This window comes from Balaenoptera musculus, chromosome 19, assembly GCF_009873245.2.
Source record: "Balaenoptera musculus isolate JJ_BM4_2016_0621 chromosome 19, mBalMus1.pri.v3, whole genome shotgun sequence".
NCBI lineage: Eukaryota > Metazoa > Chordata > Mammalia > Artiodactyla > Balaenopteridae > Balaenoptera > Balaenoptera musculus.
This window is the reverse complement of record NC_045803.1, coordinates 57,281,627-57,300,609: the sequence shown is the minus strand read 5'-3', so window position 1 is coordinate 57,300,609 and position 18,983 is coordinate 57,281,627. Positions and strand designations below refer to the sequence as shown.

Below are 18,983 nucleotides of genomic sequence, written 5' to 3'. Positions count from 1 at the left end.
CACAGCTGCAGGGCTGAGCCTGGCGGCGGGGGTCTGACTCGCCTCAAGAGCTTTCCTCCCTCCATCCTCCTGAGCAAATCACAGAAGGGGGAGACTGCCACAGGCAATAATTCCCCCGAAGGCACATATACACAGCATCGTCACCCTTCCAGGATCAACAGTCTGCAAATGAATGACGCTTCCCTCCTTAGTAAATCTTTGGTATTCAACTGAATTTCCCCACTGAGACTGTTTTGATCTCTCAAGGGCAAAACTTCCCTTCAAAACTTGTCTGTATGGGTGCTCTCTTGAACCCAGACTCGAAAGGCTGAACAAAAATAAGCATTATGTGTTTAAGAAAAACCCCCAGGAGCCAGTTTTCATTCCTTGCCCCCACGTGTGGTGCCCTGGGACTCACCGCCATGCTGTGGGAGAGCTGCTCGGCCGTGAGACTGAGGCTGTAGTGCTGGGCCTCCAGCCGCCTGCACTGCGTCTGTAACACCTGCCGCTCTAGATTTTGCTCTGAAAAGACAAGCTATGTTGAAACATTTCCTGTGTGCAGGGGCCACAGGCCTGGCGAGTGTTCCCCTCTCTCTAGAGCAGCCAGCAAAGTCCCCTCCTTGGGACCACACTGCTCCCAGCCCTCTCCATCATGCTGGTAAGTACACAAGTGTCACTGAAGTAGATCCGACCCCGTGGGATGAGGGCCAAGGATCTAGCATCGAAAGGCAATCTTAAGGGATACAGGTTAGGAAGTAATTAAGGATAAATGATGGGCCTTAAAATGCATTTTTCAAAAAGAAAGATAAAAAGATAAGGGTCAGGTATGAAAACATTTAAGCTGTTAAAAATTTAGTTTTAATGAGTAAAATAAAATCTCTGCCTTTGCAAAAGATACTGAGCCTGGTTTAACAGGAGAGTGACTTCAAACCTTCAAGAATAAACCCCTGCTTTAACAGTCTCTTCGATAAGTGGTGCTGGGAAAAGTGGGACAGCTACATGTAAAAGAATGAAATTTAGAACACTCCCTAACACAAAAATAAACTCAAAATGGATTAAGACCTAAATGTAAGACCAGATACTATAACACTCTTAGAGGAAAACATAGGCAGAACACTCTCTGACATAAACTGCAGCAAGATCCTTTTTGATCCACCTCCTAGAGTAACGAAAATAAAAATAAACAAATGGGACTGAATAAACTTAAAGGCTTTGCACAGCAGTGGAAACCATAAACAAAATGACAAGACAACGCACAGAATGGGAGAATATATTTGCAATAATGAGACCCACAAGGGATTAGTCTCCAAAATACACAAACAGCTCCTGCAGCTCAATATCAAAAAAAAACGACCCAATCAAAAAAAAGGGCAGAAGATCTAAATAGACATTTCTCCAGAGAAGACACAGAGATGGCCAAAAAGCACATAAAAAGATGCTCAACATCACTAATTATTAGAGAAATGCAAATCAAAACTACAATGAGGTACCACCTCACGCTGGTCAGAATGGCCACCATCAAAAAATCTACAAACAATAAATGCTGGAGAGGGTGTGGAGAAAAGGGAACCCTCCTGTATAAGCTGGTGCAGCCATGATGACAAGAGTACGGACGTTCCTCAGAAAACAAAAGAATTACCATAAGATCCAACAATCCCACTCCTGGGCATATATCTGGAAAAAACCATGATTCGAAAGGATACGTGCACCCCAGTGTTCATTGCAGCACTGCTTACAAATAGTCAGGACGTGGAAGCAACCCAAATGTCCATTGACAGAGGAATGGATAAAGATGTGTACCTATATACAATGGAATATTACTCAGCCATAAAGAAGAACGAAATAATGCCATCTGTAGCAACATGGATAGACCTGGAGATTGTCATACTGAGCGAAGTCGGACAGAAAAAGACAAATATATGATATCACCTGTATGTGGAATCTAAAGAAATGGTACAAATGAACTTATTTACAACACAGAAATAAAGCCACAGATGTAGAAAACAAACTTATGGCTACCAGGGGGGAAAGTGGGGAGAGGGATAAATTGGGGAGACTGGGATTGACATGTACACACTACTGTATGTAAAATAGGTAACTAATAAGGACCTACTGTATAGCACAGGGAACTCAGTACTCTGTAATGGCCTATATGAGAAAAGAATCTAAAAGAGTAGATATATGTATATACATAACTGAATCACTGTGCTGTACACGTGAAACTAACACATTTGTAAATCAACCCTACTCCAATAAAAAAAAAAGAATAAATCCCTCCTTTATACGAAGTGTTTCAGAGAGTGGAAACCAGGGAAGGCTACCTGACTGATTTTACAGAAGCCAGAACAATCATGATAGCAGGATAAAGTACAATAAAATCAATCTAATACCACTTAAGAACATAAATTAAAAATCTTAGGGCTTCCCTGGTGGCGCAGTGGTTGAGAATCTGCCTGCCAATGCAGGGGACACGGGTTCGAGCCCTGGTCTGGGAAGATCCCACATGCCACGGAGCAACTGGGCCCGTGAGCCACAATTACTGAGCCTGCGCGTCTGGAGCCTGTGCTCCACAACAAGAGAGGCCGCGATGGTGAGAGGCCCGCGCACCGCGATGAAGAGTGGTCCCCACTTGCCGCAACTAGAGAAAGCCCTTGCACAGAAACGAAGACTCAACACAGTCATAAATAAATAAATAAAAGAACGTGAATTTCTAAAAAAAAAAAAAAAGCTTAGAAGTACTAACAAATCAAATTCAGCAAGGAGTAAGCAACATCAGAAAACATCAATAGGTGAAAAACAAGGTTGTCATCTCAGTAAATCTAGAAAATACATTAGTTGACTTTCAACAACCGCACACCAGAAAACTCAGCAGCAACTTACTGGAGCACTTGTAAAGTTTCACAGAAAAGAGCCCCACAGGTGTCCCTGTTCAACAGCCTACAAATGATCCTAGGCGACACAGCATGACAAGAAAAAGGAAATGTATACAAATTCAAAAGGAAAGAACGAAAGTTTTTATTGGCAGGCCTGATCATCTATGATCATCTAAGGAATAAGGGATGACAAAAACTAAAACATCCCCAGTAACAACAACTAAGTGATACCTAAAACTAGATCTACTAAAAGGAAAGTCAACCGCTCATGGAACAAAAATGATTTAACAATTTAAACGCCATATTCATAGGTGGAATAACATCACCATCAAAGATGTCCATTTTCCCCAAATCTATAAATTCAGTGTACCTGAAAATCTAACAGGAGTTTTTTGGGTGGAACAAAAAAGGCGATCCTAAAATTCACCAGGAAAGCCAAGGGCCAAGAACAGCTGAGCTGTCAGAAAAGTCAGGGTGAGTTACTCCAGACAATGGGGAGCTGCAAGGCTACGGCAGTGACACAGGGACAGGCCAGGAGAGCACCCAGAGACAGGCCTGGGCATGTGGGGAGTACACTGCCTGCCAGGAGCACAGCCCATGGGGAAGAGGGTACCCCATAAACCTCCAGGATAATTGGTTGTCTGGGTGGGAAAGAAGGAGTTACACTTCTGCCTTACTCCATCCACAGAAATGAATTCTATGCATAAGAAAAGCAGAACTTGAAGACTTAGAAGGAAATGCATTTGTTATCGTGTCCTTGGGGTAGGGAAGGAATTCCAACAAGGCACCAAAAAATAAACCCAGAAAAGATGGATACATTTCACTCTGTTAAAATAAAAAGGAATGCTATTAACACATATCCTTCTGGATATATATGTACTTAATAAATTCAAAATGAGGGTTCCATTTGAAGGAGAAAAGGAAGCAAAATGTAGGAGTTGATACTATACATAAAATAGGGTAAACAAGATCCTACTGTATAGCACAGGGAACTATATTCAATATTCTGTGATAAACCATAATGGAAAAGAACTGAATGCATAACCGAATCACTTTGCTACACACCTGAAAATAACAACACTGTAGATCAACTATACACGTCAATAGAAAGTAAATAAACAAAATGTAGGAGTTGACACTGGTTGTGGCTACGTGGGCATTCCTTTTGATTGTACTTGGCGCGTTTTAAAATGCTTACTTTAAAATATTTGAAATGATCATGATATTCATGATAAAAATTAAGACTCCTGTATGATATGGTAATAAACAGAATTTGGGAGTGGCAGTGGCCTGGGTTTTGACATGCTGGTGGCCAACAAGGGTTCGCCTCCTGTACAAAGCTCTGGTCCAGGAGGACCACAGAGCATGTGGGGGACACCGCCACGTCGCCGAGACACTGCACACGTGAGCAGCCTGGCCACGTGGGGCTCAGCTAAGTGAAGCAACTTTGCACTTTCCAGGACCCTTGTACGTAGCCACAAGTGTCAGGACTGATAGAACGTTTAAAAGTGCAATGGAAGACAGCAGAGGGCGAGCAGGCCCAGGTTTGCGCTGTCACGCTGAGTGGGGACAGGCGCCTGGTGCTTAAACTCCTCCAGTGAGGATGGTCTCAGGTTTGTCGGTGAGGAACTGCCCCTGTAAGCCAGCCCGGGCACCCACAGAAGCCCAAGGAACGGTTCTGGAAATAGGCGAAACGGCTGACAGAGACGTACCTTCCGGTGTTTCTGCCTAGTTGTGGCCCAGGGACCCCGAGAACCCCGAGTGCTAGTGCTGTGACTTAGAAACAGTCCCCAGCCTGGCGACAAAATGTGGCGCCGACTGGCCTATTAAGCGTTCCTTCCCTGTCTTTCCAGGGCCCTCGCCTGGGCCTGCCTCCCGCTCCCCTGCATACCTTCTACGTGTTCCTGGTAAGCTTCAAAAATGGCCTCGATCCCATGCCACTTGCGCCTGGGGGGGTCCTCGTCGTCCTCCTCTCCGTCGTCATCCTCCTCCTCCTCTGAGTCCGGGTCCATCTCCTGCGCCAGGGGGCCCTTCCTCCCGGCGGGGGGCTCCTGCTGCCCGTCGCGCTGGGGCAGAGGCAGCCGGCTGGAGGACCGCAGCTCGGGGATGTGGTAGTGGACAGAGGCGTCGACGTTGTGGCTCTGCTCTGCAGACAGCACAGCTGCGCTTCCTGGGGAGGAGAAGACGGCTCGTCACAGGGCCTGTGGGGACCTGTGCTGGAGGCAGGCGACAGAGTCGGCGTGACTGAGGTCTCCCCGCGGACAAGACGAAGGCATGGTGAGGCCTGTGCCCTTCGGAGACCAAAGACGGCACCATCAGGAGGGCTGAAAAGAGCCATAAAGACGGCAGCAGGCAGAGCAACTAAGCCCGTGCGCCACAACTACTGAGCCTGCGCCCTACAGCCCACAAGCCACAACTACTGAGCCCGCGCGCCTAGAGCCTGTGCTGCGCAACAAGAGAAGCCACTGCAATGAGAAGCCCATGCACCGCAACGAAGAGTAGCCCCCGCTCACCGCAACTAGAGAAGAACCCGCACGCAGCAATGAAGACCCACTGCAGCCATATATAAATAAGACAGCAGCAGGCCTGGATTCAATTAATCGCACCACGTGTACGAGCTCAGCTGTGTTAGGCCCTGAGCTTCGACATCGTGTTCTGTGAAACTGTGGGTTTGAGCTTGGTCTACAGTGGGCCCTCAGTAAGTATCAGCCCCCGCTCCTCAGGAAATGCAGGCGCTCCAGTCCCTGAACACACCCCGTACCCTGCCGGCTACCAGGAGGCCGCTAACTGGCAGGGGCCTGTGTAGACAAGGTCCGCTCTGCCTTGTGGCCCTGCTGCTGGTGGTCTAACAGGTGCAAGCTGCCTCCCCGCGTGGATAGCAGCCTCGGGCAGTCAGTGGATTCACAACAAACTTCCAATAAAGTGCTCCTACTGCCTTGGAGAGTTTTTTTTTCTTTTTAAGATCACTGCAAAAACCACTGCCCTTTGCTTTTTGAGTATCATTTCATCTCTGCTGACAGCATTAATTTACCTGAAGGATACTGACATCAGACCTGTTATGTCTAAAAGTGCTACTTACCTAGTCAGCTTTTCTAGGTTGCAGTAATAAAATTTCTTTTACAGGTTTTGGCATGATAACCACATTACTTTCTTCTGGCTACTGGAGTATACAGAAATTTATTTTACACTCAGTAGTGATTTAATCACTGAGAATTCTTTTCTAATCAACTTGAACCTTTGATTCAGTGGCAGTGAAATGTACTGACCCCTCTTCTCTGATCTGCAGTGATTCCTACCAAAATGTACAAGGGGCATGAATCTGGGGGCTCACACATGGGGCTGGAGCAACCAGTATGTCACACAAAGTGCTCACTGGGTCTAGTTATCACAGGACAGGGAGGTTTGCAGGTGAGTCTGTAGGGGAAGCTGGGAGATCATTCAGCTGTAGAAGGCATGGATCCTGTTTTTGCTGAAAAGGCTCCTCGAAGGGCCTTACTAAATTCAGATGGCCTCTCTTGCTAAGCTTCCTTGACGTGTGGTCCGCGGACCAGCAGCACCCGGGCACCCGCTCCAAGTGGTGCGCTCTCAGGCCCCACACTGGACCTGCAGAGGCAGAACCTGCCTCTATGGCCAGGCGCCTCACGCACCCTGAGCGGCGCTCCACAACAAAGCCAGGCGGCCTCGTTACCTCTGTGCTTCTGCAGGGCTTTCTGGGTGGACTGCAGGACGGACTCGTGGAACTGATGCGCGAACTCTTCCGCCACGAAGGGCTCCCACGGCTTGCTCTTCCCGTTGATGCCGTGGGACAGCGGCACGGGGATGTCCTTGGGCGCGGGGCCCCGGATGTAGTGGAGCATGCTCAGGCTCTTCTTGCCCCCAGGGGTCTCGCTCGGCCTGGCTTTCTCACCGCTGGCGGGCGCTGGCTCCTGGACTCGCTCCTGGGGCCGGAGCTGTTCCAGTCTCCCAGGCTCCGTGGCCTTCTGGACGTCAGACAAGGAAGCAGTGATGCCCACAGGCTTCTCCGTGTCCAGAGAGGCTTGCTGCGTGGCTGGTTCTTTTAGAGACAGAAAGTGAGGAACGTGTTAAGACCTGCAATGTGAACGGGCCAACCCTGCTGTCTAGAGCTTCCACTGAATGAAGACCTAGGACAAAGGACCCGGACTCCGGAGCCATTTGATTAAAGGTCAGTGTGCACTGTGTGGTCTGAGACGGGGTGTGTTTAGCAGCAAGGCCACCCTTGAAAGGTGCCCCAGGAGGGCATCTGAGAAGAAGCAGCAGCAGCATGTGAAGGAAGGAAGAAGCAAGTCGCTTCCGGTCATCCAAAAGGCAGGAAGTTACGTAGCCCGACCCGACCAGAAAGATCCAATTAAGAGCTGAGAACAGCGCCGGACCAACAAGATTTCCTGCTCCGTCAGCAGGACAGTGCAGGAGAGTCAGAGCCACAAGAGAGAGAGACAGAAGGTGTGAAAGCAGGTACTGGAGGGGCCTGCAAGACAAAGACACCGGGAAGAGAGCGAAGGGTGGATGGACGGGAGCACAGAGCCCAAGCAGCAGGTGCTGAGACCCGGGCCACCGCTGGGCGCACGGATGGTGGCCAGAGCCACGCTGACCACCGGGCACGGTCTGCCGCAGCCGGGACCCTCCCCCTGAACGCTCTGAGCCCCGACTGCCAAGGCTTGCGCTCCGGCCGAGGAGATCGTTCCCACGCGCAGGAAGCTTGAGAGAGAGATGGAGAGAAAGAAGCACACGCTGTGTCCAGGAGGAAGACGACCTGGGGTGGTGGCCTCCGACGCTGGGCAGCCCCCGGGACAGTCCCGGGCGGTGGCGGGTGGGGCTGGCCTTACCGCTCAGGGACCCAGCAGGACTGTCCCTCGGAGAGTTCCTGAGCGGGTCTGCCGCCGCTGCCGACAGCGCCTTCTGCTTCACGGCCTGGAGCAGCGCAACAAGTCTCTCTTTGTCTATGAGAAAAGCAGCCTAAGATTAACAAGAGGATCGTGTCGTTCCTGGGAGGGAAGGGGAGTAGGAGTCCAGCCCAGGCCGCGACCGGCAGGCGCGAGTCCTTTAGAACGAGAAACACAAAGCCACGGGGACAGGCTGGGTTTAGAGGAAGAAACTGCACTTTGCACGAGCCCAGATTCCTCTCAGCTTTTACTACATAACATTTCAGGTGTGTTCGAGAACAGCTGTGTGTGTGCAGTGAATAACTGGTACCTGTGAGCTTCTGGGGATGAATTCTTATTTAAAAGAGAAAAAAGGGGCTTCCCTGGTGGCGCAGTGGTTGAGAATCTGCCTGCCAATGCAGGGGACACGGGTTCGAGCGCTGGTCTGGGAAGATCCCACATGCCGCGGAACAACTGGGCCCGTGAGCCACAACTACTGAGCCTGCGCGTCTGGAGCCTGTGCTCTGCAACAAGAGAGGCCGCGATAGTGAGAGGCCCGCGCACCACGATGAAGAGCGGCCCCCGCTCGCCGCAACTAGAGAAAGCCCTCGCACAGAAACGAAGACTCAACACAGCCAAAAATAAATAAATAAATAAATAAATTTTAAAAGAGAAAAAAGTTGGCCCCAACAGAGGAAGCAAGCCCAAAGAGCCCCACAGAACCCTGGGAAGCACAGGCTGCTTCCTGACACAGTCTCCTCCCCGCCACCTGCCATGCGAGTGCAAATCCCACGATGGCTGCCGTTTAGGGAAAAGGGACACTGACCCGGTGACGTCTGATGCCACAGATTCCCTCCGCAGTTCAGGGGCCTCTCACGGACTGAAACTTAAGTGGCCACATCACCGGCGGCTTCCTCCAGGAATTAAGTCAGGCAGAAAGATGCTCTTCACAAACAAAACTATGCACGTTCCCAGGGATTTGCCCTGGTAATCGTGTCACTGCCCCCTCAAGAGAAAGCAAGAATTCCAGCTCACTGGTTCAACACAAAAACTGAATGCTACACCCCCGCTAATGAAATAAGTGAAAGCAACTAGATGACCAAGAAGCACTTTTGCTTTCCTCTGACTTCCTTCTGGAAAGAGGTGAGCGAGTACCAGCAAGGGGAACGTGGGGGTGTGTACCCCAGGAAGGCCTAGTTTTCACCCGCGCCACCATCCTGGCACTGAGCGAGCGTGAGCGGCAGACCAAGGAAGCAGATGCCCCAGAAAGTGTTGAGACCGCACCACTCCTCCTGCACCATGGACTCCAGCCCAAGAGTCAGCCCCGACATGGCCCTTGGTGGCCAGACCGATCTGGAAGCATCTCGCAGGGCAAACGGTCCACTCACAGTGGGTGTCAGCTCTGCCCAGCTGCCACGGACCCCCCAAGCCTCCTGCCGTCAGAATGCGAAGCCCAGCGGCCACGAGAGCAGCCGCCAAGAGAAAACGCCTGCTACTGAGAAGCCTGAGCACCTTGCTCGGGAAGGCGCACGTCCGCCCCACACCCAGGGCGGGTTGAAGGCGCTGGGAGACCTGACAAGGGACAAGAGCAGGCATCAAGCTCGCGGTGGGCTGTACACAGAACATGAGCGCGTCTTCAATTCCACCCGGGGTGAGACAAGACAAAGCAGGCTTTGAAGGGGGCCATGCGAGTTTCCGACAGAGAGAAGTGTGATGGCAGAGACAGTGGGGCAAGTCTGTGAGAGCAGAGGGGAGTCAGGAGGAAGCCCAAGAGTCCCAGGACGCCCCCAGGAGCCCGCGGCCCCGCCTCCTTCCTCAGAGACCCTCAGCCCTCCTAGCGAGGCCCCGCCCTGCCCAGGCCTCACCTTTTCTCTTCTCAGTGCTGATGTGGGTCAGGTTGAAGATGGTCAGGAACTTCCTCTTCTCCTCGAAGTTGGGGCTGCTGTTCATCTCGTCGGGGCTGTAGCGGGTGGACAGCGCCAGTCTCGGCGAAGGCGTCTGCCGCTTGCTCTGAACCGTCGGGGGCGACGGGCTTCTTTCTCTCAGCATCCGCCGCCGCTTCCTCCGCTTCTGGGTCAGCAGTTCCTCCTTCTGCTGTTGGGTGGTCAAGCCAAAAAGTTGCAAAAACTCTAGCTTCTAGATTGGGAAAGAAAACAAATGAGTTTGAAACCACTGGCAGTGGCGTGCTTCCACTGACCCAGGGGCCCCTCCTGGGGTCCTCGAAGCTCTTGTGTCGTGGCCACTCCGCACCGGGCCTGGGAGGAGGAGGGCCCTGATGACGTCCCAACAAGCGTGGGAAAGCCCAGAGGCAGGCACCAAGGTGGGTGCCAGCAGCCCAGCCCAGAGCCTGACCGCAGCGACGAGCCCCAGATACCTCGGAGGACGTGTCCAACTTGAGGGGCGGCTGCTCGGCCACACAGCGGAGGTGGGCCCTGACCTCCTCTTCGTCACTCTCGTCGTAGGAGTCATCCAGGTCGTAGTAGTATCCTGGAGGTGGAACGGATCTATTCAGCTAGGCAGGGAGCCTCAATTCTCCAGTGGGCACACGCAGGGCACTCCACCTGGCAGGCCAGGCCCTACTGCCCTTTGAGCACCCCCAAAGCCAGATTCCTTTCACCCCACGTGGAAATGTGCATTAACCCCTAGTCCTAGAGCTTCTCAGGGGGGCAGAAGGCAGGCACCAGGCTTCCCTTGGATCCACAGACCACAAGTGACCAGGCGGTCTCCTGGCCAACACCGATCCCCCAGCAGGGGACCGTTCATCACACAGGCCCGGGGCCATGTCCACGGCAGCCCAAGGCTGTCTGTGCACATCCGCTCCCTCCTGCTCGGGAGGGGACAGGCACACTTGGGTCCCCGTCCCCTCAAAGGTACAGAGCATGCATGCAAACTCCTGTGCAGAGAACAGAACCCCTGCACCCGAGGGCACCGGGGCTCTCCCCCCGCCTTTTCACAAGGTGAGTGGAGGAGAAAAATCTTTCTGGGGCTCTAAATCTAGCCTAGACCAACAACGTAGACCAACCAAGACTGACTCGGCCTTGGCCCCCGCTACTGGCTGAGAGGCTGAATTCAACACCATGCAGAAGAAACTGGTCTGGACCCCTGATCCCTCCTGGTCTGACAGGGGGTGAAGGTGGGGGACAGCCATGCTTGCTCTGGGCCTGCTCGCCTGTTCTCCATGGCTCTTTGGGGAACCCAGGGTGCCGCTGGCTGAGTCACCACACCCTGTGCAGGGGCAGAAAGGAGAGGCGGCCAGAGCTCCCGCCCCCGCCCGGGCCACCCACCGCCTGCAACTGGGACGGCAGCCCCAGGAGAGGAGTCCCCGCCGGGCCCTGGGCCGCCCTCTCAACAGCCTCCTCCCCTTTACGCTGCGCTGTTAATACTTCAGACTGTCTTACTGGCCTCTGTTCATCACCTATTAATCGTGCGTGTCTGTGGAACTGTCTTCACGGACAGGCTACGATTTGGCTTTTCGGGATGACGCGCATTGTGGCAGGACAGACGAGGGGCCCGGGTCTGTCTCCCCAGCAGAAGAGTCAGGCAGAGGCCAGTGAACCTGCTCCCTGGAGCTACTGAGACCCCAGGGCAGAAAACACGAGGGAGAAGGGAGGGCCGGGGCCGCCAGGGAGACCAGACCTTTCTCCTGGGCTTCCCGCCGCCGGCGCTCCTCCAGGTCCAGCTTGCTGACCAGCCGCCGGCGCTGCTGCAGGAATTCGTCGTAGACGTAGGTGGGGTCGGGGCCCCGTGGCGCCGGGGGCCGGTAGGGTGAGCCCGGCTTCAGGGGCCCGGGGGGCTCCCCGAAGGGGGCCGGCGGGGCGAGCGAGGCCCGGGGCTGGCCCAGGACGGTCTGGGTGGACGGCTCGAGCTCCGCCAGGAAGTGCGCGGGCGCGGGGGGGAAGGCCTGCTGCTCCAGGCCCCCCGCCTCGCGGGGCGGCGGCTGGTACTTGTCCAGGGGGGCGGCCTCTCGCTTCCGGGGTCCCTCCTCCACCTTCTCGGGGCAGTAGACCCTCTCCACCTTCACCAGCGGGACGGCCGCCTGGCGGCTGGGCTCAAACGGGGCGGGGTGGCCGTGCAGAGGGTGGCCCTCGGGGGCGCGCCGTGTCTCCAGCGTGCTGTCCATCAGGGACACCGGGTTCCAGAGGGCCGTGGGCACCGAGTGGTGCTGGGGCTTGGGTGAGATGAGGGGCGGGGGGCCGCCAAAGTGCTGCGGGGCGTCGCGGCCGCCCGGCTCGTGACGGTTTGGCCCCGGCCTGCGGAGGGAGCGGAAGCAGCCCTGAGCCGCGGGGCCCGGGCGCGCCCCCCCACCCCGGCCCCCGGGCCGCCTGCCGGGAACCCCGGCCGGCCGAGCTGGAGGGGCGAGCAGGCCTCCTCTGGGCCACGTCCCAGGGCTGGGGGGAGGACGGGCCTTCCGCCCCGCCACCTTCTCTGGGCCGCGCGAGGCAGGCGCGTGCAGGCCCGCTTTGGAGAGGACAGGGAGCCCGACGTGGGCTCTGCGGGTCTCGGGCGCAGAGACAGTCTCGGCCCAGCCCGGCCCGCCGGAGCCCGTCTCTCACCCGCCACCTCACAGCCGCTCACCCTGTCCCACCGCTTCCGGAACTCCGAGCGCGCCGAGAACAGACCCGCCCCCGGCCCGACCCCACCTCCAGGCGAGCCACACGAAGGGGAGCCGGGGAGCCGCTAGCGAGGGGGGCCGGCCTCCTCTCTCCTCCGCGCTCACACACAGCAGCGAGAGGCCGGCCTCTGGGGTCCACCCGGCCTAGACCTGTTTCCGTGGACACCCTCACAGCCGGCAGCTATGCCCAGAGGGTCTTCGAGGCCCGGGCTGGGGCCTGTCCAGGGAGCCAGGCCACCCGCCGGAGCGCGCGCCCCTCACACGCAGGCGGGCAGGGAGCCAGAGGGGACCTTCCATCAGACACGCAGCTTTGCCCCGAAGCCGAACTAAGTGCCTTTCCTCGGTGCGTTTAAAACAACATTCACCTTCCAAAGGGCTACGTGGCTGCCGTTTCTCCAAAGTTTATCTGTTTTTTTAAGGGAAGCCCCACGCTGCCACGGAGAGCAAGGGTAAGGTCTGAGGGGACGGAGGGGAAAGGGCAGAGGCCGCGGCAGGCACGTGAGCAGTCGTCTCAAGGCTCCGCCTGCCTGGCCGAGGAGGGGCCAGCTAATCACAGCTACCAAGGCCACTGCGCCTCTGCTGGGCGGATACGAAAGGGAACCAGATCGAGAAGCGTACGTCCTTAAATAAACAGCAGAGGAATGAAACCTGTCAGCGAAGCAATATTTCACACACTGCAGCCAGGCACAGGCTGGTTTTCTAACCCGGAGCCCAAGGGCCCGAAGGACCATCAGGTTCGCGCTGCTGTGGGGACCACCGAGGCCAGGTGAGGGCCGAGGCAGAGGCCACCCCCGCTGGGGGCAGCAGCACACGGGCCCTGACAGCTGCGCTGGGATCTTGCAGCCCCAAGCAGAGGAAGACACCCTCGGGAGTCAGCGCGCCCTGAATTTATCAGGAGACGCTGGACGTGTGCTGACTGCTCGCCCAGCCCCCTGGGTGTGCCCGGGACCAGAGGAACAAAGGGCGGCTCAGAAGCAGACGCGACAGCCCCCGTGTAGCCTCGGACGGGCCCAGAGAAGCAGAGGGAGTGTCTGCAGCACAGACCTCGCTGTGGCCACGCTGAGCGGAGCAGAGGCCGGAGGAGGTAGGAGACCCAGGCAGGGTCCCGGCCACAGTGCACTCCCAGTCACACCCAATTAGCAAGCAAATCCCCTCAGTGGATGCAGAGGCAGGACTGCTGGACGGGCCAGCCATGCCCAGGACACAGAAAAAAACCCACCAGTCAGCCAGAAGCTGGAGAAAGAGAGAGGGAACAAGTGGACCTTTACAACGCCTCAGACCCAGACAGCCAGCACCATGGACGTCAGGGGCTGGGAAGAGGCTCAGAAATCCTCCCACCCAACCTCCTTTGTGCAAAGCTGAGGGAGATGGGCCCGGAGAAGGGGAGCAGTGTCCAGTGTGCCCCAGGCCTGGCCAGGCTCTCGCCACCAACTCTGGTGTGGGTCTCAGCCCGGCCCTTCAGAGTGAGCCCTGGAGGGATGGAAGGTGGGGTGGGGGACACAAGGTGACAGCCAGATCAGCAGACAGGGAGCAGCGAGGCCCCAGAGGCAGCTGTAAGAAGGGGCCCAGCTCACAAGGCAGGTGTCGGCAGCCAGGGGTCCCAGAAACAGGTGCAAAGGCCTCTTAGAAATTTTTTACAACAGGGATGGAGAAACGGGTATTTTTTAAAATTACAAAAGCAGTAAAATTAATTTTTTGTTTGATTAAAAATTAAAGGGAGTCCCCCTTCTCATTACAAAAAAAAAAAGTTTGGGCAGAGAGAGATGGAGAGAACGGACATAATTATTCAATGAAGATTCTCCCTCGCCCTCTTCAGGCGCCGTGAGCGTCCCTGCTGGGACGCAACTGGGCCGAGTGGGAAGGGCCCGGCTGTAGACACAGGTTACTCGGGGATGGACGCCCCTGAGCAAACGCCTTCCCTCCTCACCGCCCCCTCCTCCCGGCCAAGCCGGGGGTTAGAAGGTGAAATGAAATACAAGTGACAACACTCGCAGGCTCGCAGGAAGCCAACCACAGGCGCTCATTAAACGCAGGCTCCCTCGTGCAGACGCCGCCCCCATCCCCGGGCCCACCTGGCGCTCTCAGGCCTGTGCTCCGCGTCCGCGGGCGCCGGCGGCCGGCCCAGGTCCAGGTGCTGCTCCAGCACCTGCTGCCGGAACTCGGACACCTGCGACTGGCGGTCCTCCTTCTCCTGGCGCAGCCGCCGCTGCCGCGCCAGCCACTTCTCCTCCTCGTTGGTGCGCTGGAGGAGCAGGGCCGTGGCCGCACTGCTGCCCGGCAGAGAGAAGAGGCCGTGGGTGGAGAGGAGGCCAGGCACGGGGTGGTGCGGGGCGGCCGCCGGGTGCAGGGGGTGCTGCACGGGCTTGGGCGCCTGCAGGCCCACGTCCTTCAGCTTCTCTGTGGGGGGAGAAAGGCTGTCACGGCGGGATCTCAGCACCAGGCTCAGTCCCTCCCCGGCTGCCCGTCCTCCCGGAGGAGACGCGCACCACCCTCCAAGGGCCTCCCCGCGGCCGGGCCAAGGCAGCCGGGGGCATAGGTGCTCCCAGGCGCTCGCCTCATCCGGGTGACACGCTGGCTGTGGGCGTGTGGGGCAGGCGCACGCCCACACGCCAGAGCAGACTTGAACTCTGGGAATCACCGGAGCCGGTTGCTACAAGTTAGATTACGTGTACGTATGATCAAATAAAATGTTAAAGACTAAGGTTAAAAAATACTTAAAACTATCCCTTCCTAAGAATTTTGTTACGTTTTACCACGGTGCATAGCCTTTCAGCCATCTACCTGCAACTGTTTTCTCCGTATCGCGTGCCTCTCGCCCCGGCTCCCTGTCCGGGGACATCAGGCTCGGAGCTTGCCACGGGCACGGTGTGAACCTGCTCCAGGCCCGCGGGCAGACGCTGCACAGCAGGGCCCTCTCCTCGGGGAGCCGCCCCAGCACACTGCTCACTGGGCACGGTCCTTCCCTCCCTCGGGTACCTGCTCGGGTCGGGGTCAGCTGCTCCGCGGCCTTGCCCCGCTCCTCAGCGGCGTGGCTCCGCAGCCCGTGCAGCTCGGCCGCGGGCAGGAAGGCCGGCTCCAGCGCCTTGGCGGCCAGCAGCTCCTTCTCGCGGGCCCGCTGCTCCCGCTGGCGCTCCAGCTCGCGCTCGCGCTCCTTCTCCCGCTCGCGCTCCAGCTCCTTCTCGCGCTCGCGCTCCTTCTCCCGCTCGCGGTCGGCCTCCCGCTCCCGCTCGCGCTCCCTCTCCCGCCTCAGCTCCTCGTCCATCTGCATCCTGCGGGGCGAGCAGGGGGAGCTGTGACCGCCACCGCGGGGGTGCTCGGGGCCGGGGAGGGAGGAGCAGAGGACACCCGGCCTGGCACGGGGCTTACCTCTCGGCACTGAGGCTGGACATCCGCTCCGAGTGCAGCGCCGCCAGGGACGAGTGCGAGAGCTCGGGCGGGTAGCGGACCCCAGAGAGGTGGAGATGCATAGCTGACGGATGCAGTGGGGGCAGGGAGCCGGGCGTGGGGATGGGGTAGAAGGGGGACCGCAGGGCCGACAGGCAGTAGGAGTCGTCCATCCTGTGCGAGAAGACGGGGCTAGTGAGCACGGACGGTAAAGGAAAAAAGGCAAGACCCAGCCCTACCACCAGGTGCCCCAGCCAGGTACACTCATTGATCCAGGGGCGCTGGACAGGGCAGGACGGCCACAGAGCCTCCGTGAAGGCCCTGTAGAAAGGGTCCACGTCCACAGACAGACCCAAAGCCCCTTCCTCCCAGAGGCCAACAGATGACAACAGCTCAGGGCTCCGAGGCCCTGCTGGCCACCCCAGGCCAAGTGAGGAGACTTCCAGGTCTGGGAAGGGGTGGTCCACAGCATTACTGCCGACCCGTCAGGGAGGACGCAGGAAGCTTCTACGCAGAGCAGTGGTACAGCGCCGTCTCCGGCGGGGTTTCCGGGTCCCACACAAACCGTGCGCTCTGTGCGTTAACGCTTACGTGCACCAGTGGAGCCGACGGCGGGAGAGGGAGGAGCTGGGGCAAGGCCAGCTTGGACAGAATGTCCCTCCGGGGGCAAAGTCCTAATGGCTCATCTGGAGGGCTGGGAGGAGCGGCCGCCTGGGGTCTCCCTGGGAATCTGGCCCCAACCAGTGTCCGCCCAAAGGTGGGTGGGGAGGTCTGGGGCGCCTCACCTGAAGGCCGGGTGGGGGAAGGGGTGCGGGGCCAGGTAGCTGGGGTGGTAGTAGGCCGCGGCGGTGGCCGGGTCCAGGCCCAGGGGAGGCAGGGAGGACACGCGGAGGTCCTCGGCGGTGTGGTAGGGCCGGAAGCTCCGCAGGTAGTCCTCGGTCACCGTGCTGGGGGGCACCACGTGATGCACGGGCCGCTGGAGGCTGCGGGAGGGACGGACAGAGGACAAAAGGCGGAGGTGAGCCCCAGGCCGGGAAACGGGCCAACCTCCCCGCACCTCCACCATGCCTCCCTCGCAAGGACAGGTCCTGGCCGGAAGCCCAGGGCACAGGCGGGCAAGCTGCTGCTCCTCGGGCCCCCCTGGCCCCCCGCCGTCCTCACCAAGTGGGCGCAGGGCCGCTACCCACGGCCTGGAGGGACCCCTGGCCCCGGGGACCCCGGGAGCCCCAGGCTGGGGGTTTAGGGTCAGGCAGACGGCAGAGCCAGCCATCGGCTCAGCGTGGAAACGGCCAGCAGGCACAGACAGGGCTGCCGGCCCGGGGCTGAGCCACCATCTGGCAGCTCCTGGGCTCAGCTGGTGCGGCCCTCAGGGGTCCAGAGCCCAGCACGCGTACCCTCCCCAGGCCCCGACCTGCACTTACTTCAGCGGAGGGAAGCGGGAGTCCTGCACCACCGAGCTGGGGGAGATGCCAAAGGGGTAGGGGGTGCTGAGCAGGTGGGAGGGGATGGCCGGGCCCCCTGCCTTCTCCTGGGGCAGCGGGGGCTCCACGATGAGGCGTTCCCGACTGCTGCCGCTGCCCCGAGAGCCAGCGTCTTGCTAGAGGACAGAAAGCAGCGGGTCAGGGCGGGGGCGGGCGGCTCAGACCACGGCCGACGACAAGCCAGGCCTTCCTCCAGACTCGGGGCGGGGGGTGGGGGTGGGGGGTCGAGCTTTTAGAGTACGATCTAGAGATGGCCTTTCCTTACGGTTTTCCACCCAAACCTGCAGTATGAGCGGCGTGGCAGGCGGAACAGAAAGAAGAGAGGACACGGGTTCCGATGATGGGCGGTTCTGGACTGAAACGCATCTGGGCGACAGGAAAGGACAGACGCCCCAGGATCGGACTGGGGTCCAGATGAGTGCCCGTGAGGGGACACAGCACAATAGGGCCGCCCGTGCCCTCCCAGCACAGATCTCCTACAGGTCACACCTGCTCCAAACTCAGACGCGGGAGCTGGGTGATGGTGGTCCCTGCACACCCCCCCCAACCCCCGGCGGTGAGCTCTGCACTGCAGCGGCTGTGACAGAACCACGTGGAGCCCCTGGCCACTGATCGCCAGGCATGCGCCGGCATCCCAAGGGGCCGAGGCATCAGCTGTGCTGCCAGCTGCCGGCATGCGTCACAGATACCTCTCGGCCCACGGTGCCCGTGGAGGACGTGGCCGAGAAGCTGCTGCTGCCCTTGGGCAGAGCATGCCAGCCTGTCCCCCGGACAAACCCCGGGGCGGCCCGGGCGCCGGCCAGAGCAGGCAGCCGTGGGACCTCAACTGGTCAGACCTGTCTGGGGACCTTTGCACACTGATGGGGCCAGGGCTGTGGGCCCGCCTGCCCCAGACTCCCGGACACAGAGAGTGACCTGGGGTCTGGCGGGGAAGGCAGACCCCAAGAAACCAGAAGGCGCTCACGCAAGGCAGGACGGGGAGGGGGGAAGGCGGCCCCCAGAACCCCCGGCCACACGGAGGAAGGTCCTGCATGCCCACCCGCAGGAGCGTCCACAAGCCATCGGAAGGTTCTGTCGTTGTGGTCATTCACGCGGCTGACAGAGGGCCGCGCGGCAGGCACCGCGTCAACAGCAGCCGGGGGCTCTCGCTCTGGACGCGGGAGCGGCCGCCAGTCCGGGGGCTCCGTCACCGTGACACCCTGTTCAGCCTAAGGTGAGGACATCTCGGCCCAGGCCTCCCCTGAGCCCCGAAAGCTCCACAACCCGGCCCCTCCTTGGCCAGATGGCACGACGCCCACCACCTGGCGCCAGGCCCGGCCACCCCTGATCAGCCGCAGCAAGCAGGGCGTGGGCCCAGGTCTGTCCACCCCAAACCCACGGTGTTTCCACTGGGCCACAACCCTCTGTCTGTCTCCTCACTGATGTGGCGCATATCCAGGAATGACCACTGTACGTGGGGCGGTGACAAGAGTCTGTCCCCGAGGAGACACCCTCTCCTGTCCCTCCAGCCCTGGCTCTGCCAGTCACCTTCCCGTCAGAGTCAGGAGATGGGGCAGCAGAGACCCCCAAACCATCTCACTCCCCGTGTGGGGGGCAAGGGACAGACTGCGCAGCCCCCCCGGGCGACCCCTCCACCTCCACACCAGCAGAGGGTGACCCCGCGGAGCAGGAGGGGCCCGTCCGTCACCGTATTTACCAAACGTGCTGGGTGGGTGGGCCCCGCGGCAGTGATCGTTAATTGGAGGAGACAGGCCGCTGACTGGAATTTTTAATG

At 58.4% G+C, this 18,983-nt stretch overlaps 1 protein-coding gene across 10 annotated transcripts in view; it reads right to left on the bottom strand.

Annotated features, from left to right (window-relative positions):
* The window catches only part of GSE1 (Gse1 coiled-coil protein), a 423,047-nt gene that overhangs the window by 4,263 nt on the left and 399,801 nt on the right, over positions 1-18,983 (bottom strand). For 9 of the 10 annotated variants that reach the window (XR_005017356.1, XM_036832479.1, XM_036832481.1 and 6 more), the window contains 12 exons: positions 17,150-17,325; positions 16,514-16,711; positions 15,711-15,902; positions 15,321-15,613; positions 14,417-14,741; positions 11,369-11,982; positions 10,107-10,219; positions 9,598-9,868; positions 7,697-7,810; positions 6,541-6,906; positions 4,744-5,022; positions 398-501 (listed from right to left, as the gene is read on the bottom strand). Coding sequence is in view for 9 of the 10 variants with exons in the window: in XM_036832479.1 (XP_036688374.1) it covers positions 398-501; positions 4,744-5,022; positions 6,541-6,906; positions 7,697-7,810; positions 9,598-9,868; positions 10,107-10,219; positions 11,369-11,982; positions 14,417-14,741; positions 15,321-15,613; positions 15,711-15,902; positions 16,514-16,711; positions 17,150-17,325 (3,045 nt within the window). In the remaining variant the exon portion in view is untranslated. The remainder of the gene's footprint in view (positions 1-397; positions 502-4,743; positions 5,023-6,540; positions 6,907-7,696; positions 7,811-9,597; positions 9,869-10,106; positions 10,220-11,368; positions 11,983-14,416; positions 14,742-15,320; positions 15,614-15,710; positions 15,903-16,513; positions 16,712-17,149; positions 17,326-18,983) is intronic. The other variant, XM_036832480.1, reaches the window with a different exon arrangement.